Below are 20,700 nucleotides of genomic sequence, written 5' to 3'. Positions count from 1 at the left end.
GTGAAGAGCGTGAGAAAAAGACATTCTAAGCCACAGGTGCTGAGTGTAATATTTATTTAAAGGAAAAAAGGCTGCACTCGGAGTCTGAGTACACTTCCCTGTGGATTTTGTCCTTCGCTCATTGTGAATCCCTGCAGGGTGCTTGACAGCCCTCTTGGTATATGTCCAGCTCTTTGTGTGCTGCTCATGTGAAGGATTTTAATAGAGCAGAAAATAAGTAAGTTTGACCATGCAATAATTTTCTTTTCTGTCTCACCATTAAAAATACCAGAGATGTTTCTCACACATTGATCACTAAAATATTACATCTACAGCTAATAACATTTCAAAGAAAACAGCAGTTTGTGAAATGTAAGAGCAAGCTTTGCTGTCTTTGACATTATGTTTACATTGCTTATCCCTTGGCTGAATTTACTAATGGTGGTTTGTTTTAAATATTTATGAGGCACATTTCGCACTGTACTTACACAATGCTCTGTGTTATGTAGAAGCCACTGATGCAACAGCAGAAAAAACCATGTTCTAATAGACTCTCTTTCTCTCTGTTTCCTCTCTCATCCTTGTAATCACCATCTGTTTGTCCATATTGTGTGATCCTCTGCTTCTGGTCCCCGTGGCTTACCACCAGACGGTACTTTTGGCCTTGTGCTTGCTGTGTTTCTTGTTTGCGGCCTCGCTCTGCTGGGCCTCCTCACATTAGTCTCCTGGAAGCTCTGCTGGGTGCCTTGGCGGAGCAAGGCCCAGTTTCCAAGCCCATCTCTCAGTCCGGTCTGTGGCCCACAGCACAGCCCGCTCCAGCCATCCCTCCCACTGCCCAGTCCCCAGCAGCCAGTGGTCACCATGGCGACAGAGAAGGTAAAAGACCCTGTGGGTTCGATGGGCTCGATGGGCTTCCTGGAAGCGGCCGTGAAGATAAGCCATACTTCCCCTGACATCCCCGCCGATGTGCAGCTCTCCATGAGGGAGCACTTCCTGCGCCGCACACAGCGCATGCAGAGACAAACCACTGAGCCAGCCTCCTCCACACGGTTAGTCACACGCAGGCATGTAAATGGAAGCCTTATAACATACAAATCTGTCTGGTATGTTTTGTCCAAAATAAATAAACACGCTTGGGTTGTGTGCTGGTTATGAATGCAGAATTCTCATCACGCATTGTAGATGCTCCATTAATCCAACATGGAATATAAATTATGTAAATCAGAAATAACCTCAAGCTGCAACACATATCCAGAGAGTAGTCGCTGAATAACTTCAGTATAATAAGAGAATTCCAATTTCAAAGCGAATTTGTTCTGCAGAGATAAATTTTATGTATATCCAGGTTGTTGATTAGATTCTGCCACAACTCTCTGTAGGTCATCCTCATGAAACTAATATGAGTCCTCAAACTAATTAATGAAACAGAGTGCACAAACATATGTTGTACCATAAGCACTTGCAGTATGTATACAGCAAGTTAGGAAGCCAATATCAGTTTTTTAATAGGCCTGTTTTACAGTGCATTTCACACATATTGCATACTCGGGTAAGATGTGTAAAAAGCCTTGAAATAAAGTCAAACTTTATTAAAGCAGGATAAGCTCACGATGAAAAATGTTGAAAAAAATCTCACACTTAATTTGAACATTTTAATGTATTTTGGAAAAATGCCTCATTGAGAAAAAATTATTCATCACAAAATCACTAGTGCCACAATGATCCGTATCACTAGCAATTCCTTTTAAATAAATGAACCATATTTTTATTTAATTTACACTTTTCTTGTTTCATTTCAACAGCATGCCTAGAAACTTTCATTTATGAACCCGTTACTTTTGAAAATCAATGTATTGATCAATCATGAATGTCAAACTTCCAGTTTTCTAAATTCCACAAACAGCAGAACAGACCATCACCATGATGTAATTGCCACCATGCTTGACAGTGTTCAGAAGCCTGCTTGTGACATTTTTCTTGCTTCTGTTGGTAGATCTCTTAATCTTTGTCTTGTCTGACCATAAATCCAATCTTCAGAACTTATTTGGCATGTTAATGTGGACCGCATCAAATTTACACCAAGCTTGTTGAATTTAGATCAGTGGCTTCTTTCTTAGTTGGCACCAAGTCCATGCTGATGTTAAACTCCCTTAACTGTGGACAGTTCCAGCATCTTCAAGTTCATGACAGGTTTGAGCCTTGGTGGTACCTGGGTTGTTCTTCAAAATTCTAACCAATTTTCTTTCAGCTGAGGCTGACACTTCGGGTCAAATGAGCGAAACTTTTCAACACTGCTGGGTGTTCCAGCACATCCATGATCCCAAACAGACATCAAGAGTGCTTTTGGAAAGGATAAACCAGGCTAACTTTAAGCTCCTGAAATGAACCCAACTTCAACCTGCCAGGAAACCAAACACTTCAAATAAGCTCTTTTATTTCTGATAATGATTAAAAGGCAAACCAGGATTATTCCAGTCAATTGCTGATACCTACAAAACGTATGTGATAAAGATGTAACTTGCTAAGGGACACGCACCCAAGTATTAGTTTGACGTGTCAAATACATTTTTGATTTTAACATTCATTAAATGTATTTGTTGTAAAATCATACCACACCCAAACAACAATGGTTAAAAGCTTTAAAAAGTCAAAAAATAAATATGGCATTCATGCCAAAGTGTAATATGTGTAAACTTCTGAACAGCACTGGGTTTCAAACCATTAAACCTTAAATTGAGGGCCAAACCTCCACTCCAGAAATTGGGATAGAGGTAACAATAGAAATGATTGTATTACTCAACAGCCATAGCTACATATTGAGTTGGTGGAAAAATGTTAATTAAAATCTCTGCTGTATGTGATTGAAGCCATGAAACATGTTTATATTGTTTATAATTGCTCAGCATATTTAGATGTTCTTTCTATTAGAGATATCTGGGTTGTCCTGATTGTTAGAGTCTCTTACTTAGAGTGAAAAACAATCCTCTGCCCTTTGTCAACATGAGTGTGTCACTGCCTGTTAATTAAAACAACTCCCACAGTCATTCTCTATATTCTCCCTGCAGCTTTTTAACACAAACTTTATCTACTCATTTATGTCTCTTCAGGCACAACTCATTCAAAAGGCACCTTCCCAGGCAAATGCAGGTGGGCAGTTTAGATCTGGGAAATGACTACATGGTGGATAGGGACGAAATGCCAACCAGCCTGGGTCGCATCCAGCCAGAGCTCTACCAGCAGAAAGCCTCAGAGTCAGAGGATTCAACCAAGAATGGCAGCGAGAAAAACTGCGGGAGGATTAACATCTCGCTCAAGTTCGACTATGAAAATGAGGCATTACTTGTCAATATTCTCAGGGCAGTAGACCTACCGGCCAAGGACTTGTGTGGTACCTCTGACCCTTACGTGAAGGTCTATCTGCTACCTGACCGCAAGAAGTTCCAGACCCGCGTCCACCGGAAGACGCTCAACCCCACATTCAACGAAAGCTTCCAGTTTCCTGTGCCTTATGATGAGCTGCCCATCAGGAAGCTCCACATGAGCGTATTTGACTTTGACAGATTTTCTCGACATGATATGATCGGGGAAGTGGTGCTGGAGAATTTGTTTGAGATGTCAGACCTATCAAGGGAGACAAATATATGGAGGGACATCCAGTACGCTACAAGTGTAAGAATCTCCTTTTTTCTGTTTCTTCCTATAGATCTAACCTATACATCCTTCCATCCATTGTCTATACCTGCCTATCCTCGCAGGGTCATGGGAGAGGCTGCTGCCCATGTCCAGCAGTCAATGGCCGAGATGCAGGGTACACCCTAGAGACCCATTAGATTTATTATCAAATTACTAAACCACACACTACAAAGTGTGTTATTTATACCCCTTCAACGTTTAAACACTTTGACATATTATCCCAACTTCATTGTCTTATTTCTCAAGTCTATTGCTACCTCCCATGGGCTTTCTTCCAGGATTGTAAGATTTAGCTGAATTCATCTTTCCATCAAGTGTGGTCAGCTTTCCTGTCCCTGCTGAAGAAAAGCATCCCCACAGCATGATGCTGCCACCACCATTTTTCTTCACTACTGGGATGGTGTTCAGGGTAATGATCAGTGTCACATTTTCAACACAAACACAAAAAGTTTAAACAAATTCAGGTTTGTTGCTGAAACCTGAAAAAATGTGGAAAAGTTCAGGGGTGTCTAATATTTTTGAAAGACACTGTGTTTTTAGACTGTGGAGCAAAACTGCATTTTAATTACTTTATTACTTACTTTTATTGCTACTACAAGACCCATGATCAACTGTTTCGACACTGTAGACATGCCTTTAGGATATTCCTGCACATATTATTCATGATTTTGTTTTAATTATTTGGTTTTTCTCAGCCAGGTCAGGTAATATTTGAACTGCCTCTAAAGCATTTTTTTCCAAAGATTTACTGGAAGACGGAAGATGGCTAAAAGTATGGTTGGTTTAAAAGATCAGTAATTCCAACACATAATGCTTTCCAGATGCATAATCATTTGTCTCAGAGCTTTAAGTCTTAAGCCAATGTCAAAAAGGTATATTATCAAATGTATATGCACATTCAGTTTGATTTCTGACAGTATTTTTAATGGGTATCATTTCTTACTTTCATTTTTGAAATTCATTTTCACTGCCAGTTATTGTGATAAAGCTGAGCAGAAAAGCACAGGGAGATTGAGTTGTTGGAGCTATGCTGAGCTTCTTTAATGGATTACAAAAAATGTTTATACTCCACTTTCAATGCTGTTAGATTAAATATAGTTAATTTTGTATTTCTGAATTTTGTCTTTCATCTAACATTGCAAACAGGGCTTCTGCTGTTTCCATCCTTAAAATGTACGCTGATGATGTAGTATTTTGGTGCTCAGCATGCACCCTGCTTGTAGTTGTAAATTATTGCTAAAAAGAGGCATCTCACAATCACAAACTGAGCATTTGATTCTTCTCCCCTGTTGCCCAATCCTCATCTCTGCTTGAAGTTACATGAGTGCTGTGTGAGACCCCTTTATTTCTTACTACTCAGTATAACTCAGATGATTCTGGTATGCTACATTCCAAGCAACCTATTTTCAGAAATGCAACCTTTCATGTGTAGTAGCCCCATGGATGAAGATGTGAGGAGGGTTGATTTGGTGTCTGGTGAACTATTTCTGTGTTGTTTTAATTTTAAATCCCAAGGATGAGGTATTTTCAGTTTACTAGCAGAGGCCACCAGATTATATCCTAATATTTTGAAGAGATCATGAAACAAACATACCAAAACGGTTCCCAGGGTCTTTGGAGGAGAAATTGGAAGCAGAGCACCACAGATCCTCCACCATGCATAACAGTGGGCACGAGGTGCTTTTCTGCATATTCAGTCATTGTTTTTATGCCAGATGCTATAATTAAATGAAGAGGCTTTTGCTGGTAAACTGCCTATTTTAAACTTTTAACTGTTATTGGGGTTGAGTTTAGGGAGTACCTATTTTTTGCAGACATTTACTGACTCATTAGTTCTAGACGTGTGGGATTATGTGGGACCGCAAATAAAAGTTTTTACAGATCTTTATCCAAGGTACCAATCAGAGTTGGAGGCACTGCTGCACTCATAACTTTGAAAGCAAGTTTTGTAATTTCTTAACAATTTCCAGAGGCCATTTTCAAGAATGACATGTTTACTTGTTGCTGGCAGCATATTAGGCGCCTCAGAGCCCTTGTCACTTTATCAGCTCCACAGGGTGCCATTACCTGAAAGCTTTCTTCGCTCCAGTTGTTGAACTTCTTCAGGGGTAGTTCAATAATCTCAACATTATTGCTATGTGGGCAGAAAAGCAGGCAGCCTTTTTTGGTACACTAACTTAATTGAACCACCAATAGATTTTCTGACAAAATGCCTTGCTTTCATCAACTCCATGATAGGTAAAATAAAGAATGCACAGATGGTGAGTGTTCCGCTGAAACAAAAAGCAAATGTAATTGTTTTTTGGTGTAAGATGGTGTAAGGCTTAATGAGTGTAAAACACAACAATACTGAGCTATCTTTTGCACTCTTGGAAGCTCTGATCAGGGGTGATATCTACTGATGACCTCAACCTTGAAGATAAGGATTACTGGTGCTGCAGATAATAGATACATATTGATTTCAAGCAATTTGGGTTTAATCAAAACATGAAAGATTTACCAGAACGTTTTCACTGGCTAATCGCATACATGGATAGAGGTGATTATTGATCAGACAGAAGTGACTAACAAAGGTGACTGATATTAAACTAATAAAGACATCATAAAGATACATTAAAATAGAATAAAAATGGAAAAAGTAATAAGCAACTAGATTTAAAATATGTTTAAGCCCTCTTTATTTAGACTATAAAATACATTGACAATTTGACTATTTAGCCCAAACGACCTGTTAAAATTAAGCTTTAATAAAGTCTGGCTTGGTTAGCCCAGCCCCTAACACATGAATATGCTTTTAAATAAACCATTCAGTGGTTCTTGCTGAGTTTTATTAGAGAAATCTTTGAAAAATAACGCATAATTGTCTTTTCACTTCACAATAATGTGCTACTTGGTGTCAATCAATCACAACACAAAAAAATACATTTAGTGTTTTTTATGTGAGAAACGGAAGAGTTTAAGAGGTACTTTTCCAACACTATATCTCAGACTGTGCAGGCTTTTATTAAGTGATGAAAAATATAAGCCTATATGTCTCCTTCAAAGTTAGTAAACACTGAGACGTTGAAAGTGCTTCAACATTTTAAAAGTAATAGATGTCTTTGTGTAGACTTCTTCTGGCTTTTTACTTCTCAACTACATTTTAACGTTCTTTGGATGGAAGGAAATGTTATCTTTTATGTATTTGAAAGGAATTTGCTCAGGATTAGGTTGTATTTTCCATTGTTTACCAGTATATTAAATTCCCTTAATAAAGCTGGAATTTGATTTCCAACTTCTCTAATCTACATGTATACCAACCAAACATAAACTAAACACCAGCCTCTATTACGTAAAACCTGTTACCTTAACGTCACCTTCATATTAGTGTTTTGCTGAAAGTTGTCATCCTGATCAAAACAAAAAGTCAGCCACTGATATATCTTGGTCTCTATTCAATACTATACTTTCTGTGTGTAGGCACCTTTAACCACATTACCCCAGTGTCGCTAAAAAAGATGAGTGCAGTGCAGATGTTACTGACATTTTCCAGAACAGCCTATAATTCTGCATGGACAATCAAAGTGTCACTTTATGCTTTTATAGCTCTTGACATATTTGCTGTGCTCTCACATTATTCGTGAACCTTCCCACCCTTCGAACAGAATCCCACACTTACATACCAGAGAAATCCGGATTGCAGCTGTATGTGTGGAATTAAGACTGCAGCACTCAGACCGGCGGCTTGGGGATTTGCCAATCATCTGAGTTCTTCCCAAGCTCATTCAGTGCGATTAGGGCTTTGTGAGACTTTAATAGTGTTGATGGGGGTAAGAGCCCACATGTAGCAGATATCAGGACACTCATTCCACCTAATACTATTAGCCCACTAGGAACTCCCGCAGGACTTTCTTTAAATAAGTTAATATTTAGCATGTAGGCAGGATTATAAGTATGTTGGAAATTAGTCAATAAATGTGGACTGTCTTAAACACATTTCACCAACGATTACCAGGATAATTGGTCACCTAAAAGTATAAAGCTGTAGCAGTTATATTCTCATCTGAATAGCCTTGAAGGCCTAAATTGAAGCTGTCTATTTTAGGTTGCTGGTTTGGCACCCTCAGGCTTTTCTTTAACACTTTTTGCAACTAACACATCTGCCTGACTAATGGAGCATGTGGAGCAACAGCTTTTGTTAAATAAAAAAAACAATCTGATTCCTCCCTGCAATTTTACAAATTTGCAAGGTCTTTTAATTCTAATTTTGTTTTCGAAATAATTGCCAAATTCATGACCCATTATGCTTCACCTTTGAGTTGGTTTAGTTCAAATCATCCTGAGCCTGATTTTTGAAAAACAAGTCTTCGTAGTTCACTGTTATCTCTACCAGCATGTGGAGAAAACAAAGAAACAAAATCTTACTGGTGTTACAACAGTGGTGCATTTCTCATACTGGCCACAAATCAGTCAAATTAATGTATGATGGTTTGCAATATCTCAAGTAATTTGGTTTAAGCTGTTTAGATCTCATTAGTCTTCAGAAGTGACAGTGCTGTACATGTCTGCTTCTGAGGACATGCAAACACATGCAGGTGTTATCCAGTCTGTGTCTGGTTCCTCACAACTTGTAGAAACATCATTCCAGTGACCGTTGTAATGGCTTAACCCAGTGGTAAAATTACATAAAAGTGTAGCCAAAATTTGGATGGATACATGCATGGATGGAAAGATAATACAACGTTCACAGTCTGGAGATACATTGGTTAATAATTATAAAAGTATAACATTAAAATATAGTTCTAAATCTTCCCTGTCTTTCTGACTTTGCTGCCCCTTTGTGTAACCTAATCTGTGTCCACATCTGTGCAGAACTAGAATTTACCTGAGGTTTTAGCAGCATCAAAACTGATAACTCCCACAGCTGTAAACAAATTTTGAGTTCAGGACAAAGACATCTTTAATACATAATCAACAGTAGTCTTCCTCCATTACGTATTGGATCTATCAAGGAACCTGCAGCACTTGTTGAGACTTTACACATGTATCAGGTGGCAAAAGCCTAATCATTGCATCTGTAATAATGACCAAATTTTCCATGAAAACGCCTTGTAATGAAAACCAGCATCTTATATAAAAACCAGCATCTTATATAAAAATCAAACCATACAATTGCACACTACACGCCTTTTTTCTTCATTGGCGCTTATTCTGAGAAAAACTCTTAACGTAGCTTGAGGCCCCTAAACAACAAAAATCAAAATGACTTATTTTACAATATCTGGATTTCAATTTAGATTTGCCTATACCTGTTAGTGTATATGACATGATGTGTTCAAGAGAAATCTGATAATTATTGATACATGTTTTGATTCATGAAACATTTTCACCTTAAATATTTGAGAATGTCCCATTTTGTTGTGTACATCACACAGATCAATCCTGGTGAACCACATGAGATCATGTGTTTTCAAAACATGTAGCTGGTATCAAGGAACTAACGGGGGCATGGCATAACTCAGCAGCATTGATGTGCTTTAAGCACTTTTCCTGTAGCCAATAATATCTGTCTGAGGTCTGTCTGGCAGTCCTTATCCTGATTGTCCAAATGAATGCAGTGTTTGAAATACACGCACATGTCATGATCTGTAGGAACATCAATTAAGTTTGGTAATTCCGGTCAATTTGTAGCATCCTATGGTTCAGTGAATTACTAGTATTTCTCCTTTCACTCAGAGCCTCAGCCTCCTAGTCTCTCACAGCTGTTCCTCATCTGTTCATTTTCTCACCTGTGTAGCATTCAGTAATTAAACTTCCCATTTTAAATACTCTTTGGTTCAATTACTTCATTGTCTGATCCTTTGTGGCCTACAGCCTGCTGTTATGGTTGCCAGTCTGGTCCTGTCTCTTTATTTAACATGCCTGCCTGCCTTGGTCCTGCGTCTGAGTTCTCATCAATATACAAATATAACAAAGCTGTTGTGCTCCACATTTATTTATTGGCCGGTATGAATAGAAATACCTTTTTTTTTTTTTTTACACAAAAAATTTAAAACATCATCAAATTGCTTTTATTTGATTCAGAAGGGTAACAATTATTCAATCTAAAGCACAGCACTTATTTACTGTTATTTTGATTTAGATATGTAGACTAAAGCAAAAATGTAGAATAAACACCCATTTATTTAGTAGCACTCTTATGGTGGAAACTTTTTTCTTTGCCCTACTTGGCCCTTTATTCTTTGCAAAAATACCCCATACTCAGTCAGAGTAAATACAAAACATCTTCAAACACAAGTTTTCAACTTTTGCCACAGATTTTCTGTTAGAATTAGGACTGGACTTTGACTGGGCCATTGAAACAAATGTGTGTAGCACAAACCATCTTCCCAAGAAGTCTGAGCACCTTCCCTGTCTCTGCTGAAGAAAGGCATTCCCACAGCATGATGCTACCACCACCTTGGGGATAGTTTGTTAAGGCTGATGGGCATTGATAGTTTTCACATAACACTTTGCATGTAGCTCAAAAAGTTACATTTTAGTCCTATCTGACCAGAGCACTATGTTTCACATGTTGTGGCAATCTGCAAACAGGACTTTTTGTGTATTTTCTCCAATAATGGTGTTCTTCTTCCCATTTTTCCATAAAGGGCGGATTTGTGGAGTGAATTGGTGGGGTCCTTGGTTTTCATGATGTTTATTCACTAATGTTCTCACAGAGCAGCTGCATCTGACTTTAAATTACACAGAGGTGCCTTTTTTTTATTCTAAAGGCAATTAATTAAACTGGAATTATCCTTAGGGATATCAGAAAACCGGGGGCCATATAAAAATACTCACCACACTTTTTATTTTATTTTATTTTTTTGGGTGTGTGTGTGTGGCGAGCCATTTAGTATTTTCCTTTCCCTTTATTTGTTGCTTTGTGTTGGTCTATCACAAAAATCCCATTAAAATACATTAAATATATGTTTGTAAAGGGATAAAATGTGAAAAGGTTTAGGCCTGTGCAGAGTTTTATGGGGCACTGTAAATGCTTAAAGTTGAGGGGCAGTTCAACAATAACTTATTCAATTAAGAGTTAAAAAGTTTGTAAAAACTGCACTGAGAATCTAGTCTTTACAAGGAGTCTCCAGATATGTTGTATATCCGCTCACTGTGAACTGAAACTTCAGGGCTGTATGTAAAACTGTTTGATTTTCTTCTGTTTGTGTTCTAAAAGGAAAGCGTTGACCTTGGGGAGATCATGTTCTCACTGTGCTACCTGCCCACCGCAGGCAGACTCACACTTACCGTCATCAAGTGCAGGAACCTCAAGGCCATGGACATCACCGGGTACTCTGGTGAGACATCTTCTCTTAGTATGATTCACTTACAGTGACAGCAAGTCAAAATAAATGATCCTCCTCTAAATACCCATTTGTAGGCACGTCAGAGAGAATAAAGAAGCCGTGGAAGATAGTCTGCATGGTTGAATTCGGATTATTTCAGCAGTTATTAATACCCTGCATCTGCGTGATTAAATCTTTTTCAGCAAATAGTTGCAGGCGGTATGTTATTTTAATAGAGTGCCATCCCACTTCTCTATTAAACCTTCTCCTACAATTGGGAAATCACTTGTGAAAAGTGACATTTATGAGGCTTTAAATGCCAGAGTTCAGGTGGTATTCAGAATGAATGTGGTGTTTCTTTCCTCATACATTTAATGACATTTCTCAGTTTTGATGTGCCTTACAACTTTAATTCCCTGAGTTGTCAGAGCTTTTACTGTCAGCCATTATTTCAGTCTGTTCATTGTAAACCCAAATCTATTGTATTTTTGCCTCCCAGCATATCCAACTGTTTATAGATCAAGAGGAGCTTCAAAATGACTAAAACCCAGCTTGATGGATGACATGCACTGATTTATCACTCACAAATGAAGAGTGGAATCAGCATTCAGGAAGCTTTCTCAGTGATGCTACTTGGAAGCTATCTTTGGCCTCACATCCATTTTGTTTACGCACGGCGATGAGTCACTTTTATGAGCGTTACAGATGCCAGGTCCTCCAACATTGCTTTCCTGTTTAAGTAGAAACACTCATGGACTAGTTTATCAAAGCCAGAAGGGATGTTTCTTTGCTGATGGCAAACATTTAAGCTTTGTCTTTTTAAACAATAGTAAGTCAGATTGCTACTGCTCTGCCGGTGAAGAAATTAGATGAATAACAAGGAGGATGTACAAACATGGTGAAGTATAATTTTTTTTTTCTCTACTTCTTTTCTTCTTACCATTAGATCCCTATGTCAAAGTATCGCTCATTTGTGACGGCAGACGTTTAAAAAAGAAGAAGACAAGCATTAAAAAGAACACCCTGAATCCCACATACAATGAGGCCATCATCTTCGACATCCCTCCAGACAGTATGGACCATGTCAGCCTGCACATCTCTGTGATGGACTATGATTTGTATGTTTATCCTAGGGCTTAAGTCAAAAGTTATATTTCATGATGATTATGGTTGCCAATAAGTATTTGCCTCTTACAGATTTCTCCTCTTTTGCTTTCTTGTTAAACTTAAATGTTTTAAATCAAACAGGTGTTAATATAGGACAAAAATAACCTGAATTAATACAAAATGTAGTTTCAAATTATTTCAATTACCCAAGAACAAAAGCTATCCAATCTGAACCAGTCTGGCCTGAGGTAAAAACGTAATTGTCCCCCTTGTTGAATTGTAAATTTCATTAGCCACACCCAAGCCTGAGTACTGCCTGAACTGTAGAATCAAGATATCAAATACAACTTGTCTTTATACATGAATAACACTAAAATATCTCTAAAAACAACACATCATGCCACTATCTAAGGAAATTTAAGTACAGATGAGAAACAGACCAAACGTCACAAAGGACCAAGAACAACTAACCCACAGGTCCTTGTTCATTATTCAATACTAGGAAAGACACTTGGAAAAAAAGGTATCTGTGGGAGACTTCCAAGGTGAAAACCGCTGCTGAGCTAAAAGAACACAAGGTCTGTCTCACATTTGCTAATCCTTTTGACTTTTTAGAAAAAGTGGAACTGTTTGAAATGTCTCTTACAGTCAGTCAGTCAGTCATTTTCTACCGCTTATTCCATAGTGGGTCACGGGGAAGTTGGTGCCTATCTCCAGCAGTCTATGGGCGACAGGCAGGGTACACCCTGGACAGATGTCTCTTACATCTAATGTTATAATCTAATACAGCATTTCAGAGAAAGAATATTATATATACAGTATATTGTATTGTGTCAATATGTGCGTGATGTAAGAGGACCCCAGGAAGAGTAGCTGAAGCAGCACCCTACTAAGGGTAATGGTGACTTAAAATAAGCACAAAATCTACACAATCAAACATGGTGGTGGGAGAATGATGGTCTAGGGCTGCTTTGCTTTGTCAGGACCTAGAATATGTGGAAGGAGAATATCCTGCCATCAGTGTAGGACCTTAAGGTGAAGCGCACTTGGATTTTGTAGCATGACAGTGATCCACAGCACACCAGCAAATCCAGCTCTGAATGCTTCAAACTAAAAGAAAATGAACGTTTTGGAATGGCTTAGTGAAAATCTGAAATTAACTCTATTTGAGATGCTGTGGCATGACCTTAAACAGGCTATTCATGCCTGAAAACCCTCCAGTGGCTCTCAATAAAAATAATTCCGCAAGGAGGTGATTACTTTTTCACAAGTTGTTTTGGATAGCTTTTTCTCCTGATAAATGAAAACCATAAATTCACATCTGCATGTTGGGTTGTCGTTATCTGATAGAAAATTTAGTTTGATAATCTGAAACATTTCAGTGTGATAAAAAAAACAAAAACAAAGAAATCTTTGAGGGGCACATATTTTTCACTGAAATTATATGTCATGAAACAAAACATATCATGGATAGTAAATGAATCATAATAGACTAGACAAATTTGGATTTAGCACACTACACAGATTTAATTATAAGACACATTTGTCATTGCAATTTGGTGTAGTAAACACTGAAACTTCAGATAAAGATAAGAGCAAAAGCAGTGCAATATGGTGTTTTGTGTTTATAGAATGTGACTCTGTCCAAGGAATGTGAAAGGAATGGTTGGAGTGCAGACAGCTGACAGAATGAGAGCATGCATGTTAAAGGTCAGATTGTGGGTATTTTTCTTTTTCTATTCCTCTGTTGTAAAAAGGAGTGGATACCTGCAGAATTAGATTCGTAGCCCTTTGTGTTTTATTTACAACCTGCCATCATGGAAAGACCTTACCGGGTTATCTTAATAATCTAGGGAGTTTCAGAAGGAAAGAAAATGTACATTCATCCACAGTTTACTAAATTGTTAACAAAGATCAGCCGTAATACCTTTGCATCGACTCAGTTTAAATGCCACAGAGACAACCAGCTGCATCAGTTGAAATGTTGCATCAAGTAAAATCAGATTTATTCATAGTATTAAGTGTTTGTGCCTCCGCAGGGTGGGTCATAATGAGATCATTGGTGTGATGAGGGTTGGAAGCCATGCTGAGGGACTTGGCAGAGACCACTGGAATGAAATGCTGGCTTATCCACGGAAGCCTATTGCACACTGGCATCCCCTCTTGGAGTCCAAGAAATCAGAGAAGGAGGTGAGTAAGATCCTATGATTATCATGGAAGAAGTGTTTTATGAGGGGCTGAAGTTTTCCAGCTCTCAGATCAAGGCCAATTGAAGGACAGATTTCCACCATCTGGTACATCTCAAACTAAAAGCTGTGTTTACTCTCTCTCTCTCTCTCTCTCTCTCTCTCTCTCTCTCTCTCTCTCTCTCTCTCTATATATATATATATATATATATATATATATATATATATATATATGTCGTATCCTTTGCATCACGGAGTTGTTTTCTTTGTTACTATTTTCTTAAATGAAATACATCCATATTATTATGCCTCAGTAAACGCACTATAGGGGCCAAATGTTTCTTTCCACTGAACAGTTGAGACTTGTTCGTCTACTGGTGGTATATGCTAGTGACAGTGGCATTTGTTGCACAAATAGTGTCCTAGTGATACATGTATAACAATATAATAATAAAATGTCTACGCAAGACTGACGATATTTTTGAGAAACATTAATATTGCCCTATTTTTTAGCTTCTCAAATGGATTAAAGGCTTAACAAATTATATGGTGGGTGTCAAAGAGTCTGTGATTTATGCAAAACATTGTATTTCATTTATTGTCTTTATCTTATATAGTCCAAACCCCAAAATGCTTTACAAATGTATCTTTTCTATTTTTTGACTACTAAAATGTCACACTGTATTGAAAGGAATCTTTATTCAGTGTTTAACAACCCACTTGAGATTTGACCTGTCTTAAGGACAAAATAAAGCCAGGTGTACTTGATATAGTATAGTATATCAAGTACATATAGTAATGTAATATAGTGATGTAGAACTTGGTTGTAATAAGCAAACCTTTGAAAGATTAGGACTTTTATTTTGCAGAGAATCAATTCATTTTTCCTCACCAATATAGTTCAGTTTACACTGTAGGAAGTACTTACCACAACCCAAAGCTCCATTGATCTATTAAAGGATAAGCCCCCCACTCATGATGGAGCCTACTTTACTGTGACATGTGCAAAACATCTCCAGTGGGATCTTCTTGTCATGTCTCCAACACTGGATGCCATTTGGATCGTCCAGATTTATTTTCTTCTCGTCTCGTCATCTTTTAGTATCCCATATTTGCTGCTCCAACTCAGTGAAGCTGAACATTTACCTCTTCAATATTTTGTCAGGTAAACCTGAAAAAATTTTGAGCCATTTTAAATTGACTGTCTTTTTGCATCCAACCTTGGTAGTGAAGGCACATTGCTCAAGGCCTTCCTTGTATAGCTGAACAATTCTGCCACATTCAGAAACCCACAGCCAACATTTTTCTTTTACCATCACTGGGTCAAGACAGAGAGAATGTCTGGCAGAAATTCACATGAAATCTAAAGTCATGAGAAAATGTGACTTTTTAGAGTCCTAAATTTTTGATCAGCTGACAAAAAGTCTGTTTGAGTTTAAATGTTTTCAGATATTTGCCTACTATATTATTTTCTTGTAGCTCTGTTTTTTTCTTTATTTATTTTTTTCACTTCAAAGCTCTGCATTAGACCTGGCAAAGTTCCATCAACACACAAGGCAAATAGCTCAACTCACCGCAACAGAGCAAAACAGCAACCACATCCCCCCTGACGAAGCCCCAACCTGTCTATTCTTCTAGCTCTACATCCTACCATCACTCATGAACTAAACACCAAGATCCTTGAACGTCTCTGATCGAGGCAGAGACCAACCCCCAGCTCAGAAGGAGCAGACGTCCTACTTCATTTCGAGAAACATAGTCTCAGACTTGAAAATATTTGTGTTATTTATAAAAATGTGTCCAAACCTTAAGTGATACTGTAAGGAATGGCTATCAAGACCTAGGGTATAATCTTAAAGCAGTGAAGACATTAAGAAGATATAGTTCTATGTTTTTGAGAAAAATACCCATTTTGCCCAAATTGGTTTAACATTACAAGTTTCACAGCACTTTGTTGCTTGTTATTTGTTCCTGGAGTAGTTCTCTGTTTGCTCTGTAACGGAAGTGACTACTGCTGCATATGCCGAATGAATAACAGCCTTGTGTCTGCATGTCTGTCCCACAGTGGAAGGCGAGAACTGCCAGCTTTGACAGCCAGGGCTCCTGCCCCTCACCGAGGCCCCCTGCTAGTCCCTGAGATGAGCTACCTGTGATCCAACAGCCCAGAAGGGGTTTCTTCCCTCCTCCTGGTCCACGTCCTGTCTGTGTGCTTGAGGAGAAACACAATCCCACTGTCTCTCCCCTCTCCCTCTCTCTAATTCCTACCCCCTCACTTCCTCAAGTCTAGTCCCAGAGCACTCCTAAGTACTGAACTAGGACTTTCTGTCTGTCAGCGGTGTGAAGCTCAGGCTTTTCTCGACATAGCTGGTGTGATGGCCTGAAGCTAGCTTTGTTTTCTAGGAGAATTGCTAGAGATCCTGTCTGCAGGCATTGATTGTTGGTTTTTCCAAGCTGAGGTAAATCAAGCTTGATGGCCTCACAAAGGACTTGGAAAAACAGAGGTTTCAACTTTGAACCATGGAGTCTGTTTGATGTCGGATATCGCTCCATGAAAGCAGCAGTTGTTTCACAAAGGGAAGCTGAGCACGTACATTGCCAAGGAAGGAAAAAGAGACGACCTCACAAGCAAGCTGTTTTATCTATGCCACACTCACATTTATTTCTGCAGTCCTGGATGACATAAAATATATTTTTTTTTATAAATTATGTATAATTAACTTTAAAATGTATTTAGTTTACTGTATTGTCTATTTCATTATAACTTAAGATGTCCATCAGGCTAAAATATCAAGTATCTCTGGTTGATAGTTTACAGCTTTGGTGTGGCTTTTAAAATCATTTCATAAAGGCACAACAGTCTTACATTCTTTAAAACAAGAATTTTTGAAATGTGTGTAAAAACAAGGAACACTGTTAATGAACAGAGGTGCAAAGATCTCCACAAACCGGAACGTTTCAAGCACACTTTTAACACCCTTACCTTTTATCATGTTGGTGTTCAGTTTCTTCCAAAATAAAACAAATGCTTGATTTTCTTCCAAAATACACTACAAAAAAAGTCCTTTGTCTCCTGGTTAGGTTTATTTTTGTTACTTATTTTGGTGGATGTAAATATATTTATGTACAGATGTTTTGCTGCCTGTTTTGTTTTTCTTAATGAAAGAATAACAAATGATAACACATAAAATTCAAAAAGAGGATATTTTGAATCTATGTGACATTGTTGGTGATTATGATAAAAAAAACAAAAGAGAAAAGGTAACAATATTCCCCTTAATGCAAATTTTTTATGTCTGTTATTTCACTAAATATTAGCTCCATATGTGGGGATTTGCAGTAAATAATGATTCTTGAAAAAGGAAAAAAAAAAAGACCTTAGTATGTCTTTCTTCAACAAAATGCTCTAATCCCAAACCGAATATGTGGAAAGTTTTGATAAAACAAGCAGACAACCTTTCTTTCATGTTAGTTAGTGACATTAGCTATAGGCATTTAGTGCTTTTGGTATAGAGCTTGAGATTCCATTGAAAATTAGAACACTTTTAAACTGTAATTGACAAGTATATTTTTTATTTAACCATCTCACAGTGGAGCTTCTGCCTTCCTTAATTATTCAGCACCACAACATTCTGTAAAAGTTTCTATTTCTGCTAATGTTTATCTACTTATGCTAGTCTGAGAGCAAAATCTGTCATCTGATGTAAGTTATCTCCCGATTTGAGTCACGTGTAAACTTTCTTCATCAAATTGAAGTTGCACATGTCCTTGTTAACTGATAAGAAAATATCCATAAATGTGCACTTCATGATCGGAAAAAACACGGCTGACCTTTCCAGTGATACCTGCCTCATCGATATGGCACTAAAACAAAGTCAGAAGGTATTGCAATGGCTCACACATACGGTACATTAAGCTATAGGTAGGCTCCAGCACTAACAACAGTTCAGGGTCTTAAAAATAAACGGCTCCAAAACAACCAAAAATTTCCATCATACTTTTAAACAGGTACCAGACAGAGTGCTGGAGTGAATGTTTTAGACTAATGGCCATCCTCCAACTGTTGCTGCACACGTCAGGTCAGCTGGCTGAAAGAAGACAATACTTTAAAACTACAGTTGGCCATCTAAGAGCAGCATATCTGCTAAGAAGCTGACTGCAGCTGGCTACCTGAGCAGATAGCCCAACTATTTAACCAGCTAATCTAAGCTTTCTACTATTGAAGCAGAGATGGAGAGCAAAAAGAACATTCTGCAAAATAAGCGCATTTACTAGACAACTACAACTAAATTTAGTGAGTGTTTATTCTCTATCAATTTCCTAATTGTAGATATGAAAATTCTCCATACATGCATTGTCAATGCCTGCTTACCATTGAAAGGATGCAGGTAGTAATTGGAATAATTGTTGCTGTTCTGCTTTAAAAAAAGAAAAGAAAAAGAAAAACAGCAGTTAGATCCTGTCCTTCATTTATCAACCAGGTATAAACCAACCAAAGTTGGAAAAAGTATGTAATATTATCAAATTGTCGGCCTGGAAAATATATTATATATTTACAGATTCCTAATTAAATTGACAGACTTTGTCTTAGTCTATCTTGTTCTAGATATTACATTTAGAAAAAAGTATACATTTAATTTGTTCAAAATATTTTTAAAATTATATTTTGTGTTAAATGTTCAAAATATTATCTTTAACTTTAACAAAAATAGTACAGGTGCATCCATTATCTCACTGGTTTAATGAGTACGCAACTTTTAGAGTTGTAATGCTAACATTATTCATGGAACAGCAAAACGTATTGTTTATTCACTTCAGTATATATACTTTTTTCTAAACCTGTATAGGGTAGAAAGAGGAATACAAGGTGTGAATGTAACTCACATTCCTCGTATTAGTGACTCACATCGAGTGGCGACTCATATCGGGTAATGACAGGGTCTGGATTGTCTGTTTTAGATTCTGCAAACAACCATCTGCTGCTGAGTCTGCTAGCTGTAATCACATTTAATATTATTGCTACTCTTTTGTTAGCAAGCTAACATAAAACGTAGTGAATTCTACAAACATTACAGCTGTAAGATAAAATCACATCTATCTTGTATTTGTATTGGTTTATGATTGTTTTATGTTGTAATACTGAAAATTATTATAGTGGAAATGATCATGGCATTTTGGGATTTCCTACAGTACCTCTCTGCTCTGTGCTTGTTCTTAACCATCGTTTTAAAAATCAGAAACATGTTTGTTTTTACTAAAATATGTAAATCAGGTCCCATTTATTGTAGCTTCCCGTTTCAGTTTGTTTTTCAGTTTGAGCCTCCAGAAGCACTAATTGATGTCGGGCTCCTCATTAACACATTTAGAACACAACATGAGAAGCTGCACTCTGGAGACGATACCTTGCAGAACAGCTGCTTAACAACAATCACAGACTACAGTTTGGTACAGTTTGTACAGATGCATTTTACTTCATGCCGCAGAGTAGGTCATGGGAAAATCGAAGGCAGACATGAAGACATAAACAGATGGATTCAGCAGGCCCAGAAAGGTCTGCTTTAGACATTTCTGTAAAGGATACACTTACCCAAAGCATCGAAGTTCAGCACCGTGGTGTTAAACTGGAAGACTAAGATGACAGCGAGGGAAGCTGTTGGGCTGACAGGTCAGCATCAACAGAACTGTGGCATTTCTCTAATTGGCACTTGTTAGAGCAAGAATGAGTCAGTGCATTGCTCGTGCGTGATGTATTCTATCATAGCATCAACACTCTGGTGTAATTCAACTATTTGAATGTTGGAATTCCTCTTTAGACCAATGGCATTATTAGATTTTTACTATATAAACAAGTGGGTGACTTACAGTGTCGTTTCTGCTCCTTTGTAAAAAAAAAAAGTAGTATTTTATGATGGTCATATTCCTTTGAGAATGTGGTGTGTTTTCATTGTCGGCGGAACCTGTTAGATCAATTGCCTCAGTTCATGGACTATTTTAAGACCTTTTAGCTTTGCCTAATATTGTACTGTTTGTTGATATAATCTTGTAATCCTTTCCAAATGTTTAACAATCCCTAAGGTTTAAATTTTTTATTAAACATTTTGTATCTGTAATAATAGAAATGTTGGTTAAGACAAATGAGTTGTAGCTAAACTCAGTGATCCAGTGTGTAATAAAGTAAAAATGAAACAGAAAACAGTATTTTCTCCAGCACTTTTCGTTTCTTTGTTTCTAATAGCTGAAAAATGAGCATCAGAAAAATTGCTTGTTGTGTTTTCTCCCATGGAGCGTGATGTGTTCTGTGACATGATTTCCCTTCTTTTGATTAAAAGACTTATGCAGAAAACGGGCCTCTGTGATGCAGGTTTCTGAGAGACACGCAGACAACACCAATACTGACTTAACAAGCAGATACTGGCTTAGAACATGGT

The 20,700-nt window shown here is 37.7% G+C and overlaps 1 protein-coding gene across 3 annotated transcripts in view; it reads left to right on the top strand.

Annotated features, from left to right (window-relative positions):
* syt6a (synaptotagmin VIa) overlaps positions 1–20,615 on the top strand; it is a 61,091-nt gene extending 40,476 nt beyond the window's left edge. For 2 of the 3 annotated variants that reach the window (XM_047367718.1, XM_047367699.1), the window contains exons 2-7: positions 629–1,028; positions 3,087–3,648; positions 10,874–10,994; positions 11,929–12,100; positions 14,129–14,279; positions 16,341–20,615. In XM_047367718.1, the coding sequence (XP_047223674.1) occupies positions 841–1,028; positions 3,087–3,648; positions 10,874–10,994; positions 11,929–12,100; positions 14,129–14,279; positions 16,341–16,412 (1,266 nt within the window). In that variant the 5' untranslated portion in view covers positions 629–840 and the 3' untranslated portion in view covers positions 16,413–20,615. The other variant, XM_047367709.1, reaches the window with a different exon arrangement.
* Positions 20,616–20,700: the final 85 nt, after the last annotated feature.

Source organism: Girardinichthys multiradiatus, chromosome 1, assembly GCF_021462225.1.
Source record: "Girardinichthys multiradiatus isolate DD_20200921_A chromosome 1, DD_fGirMul_XY1, whole genome shotgun sequence".
NCBI classification, from domain to species: Eukaryota; Metazoa; Chordata; class Actinopteri; order Cyprinodontiformes; family Goodeidae; genus Girardinichthys; species Girardinichthys multiradiatus.
The sequence above is the reverse complement of the archived record's forward strand: the minus strand, read 5'-3'. Positions and strand labels throughout refer to the sequence as shown.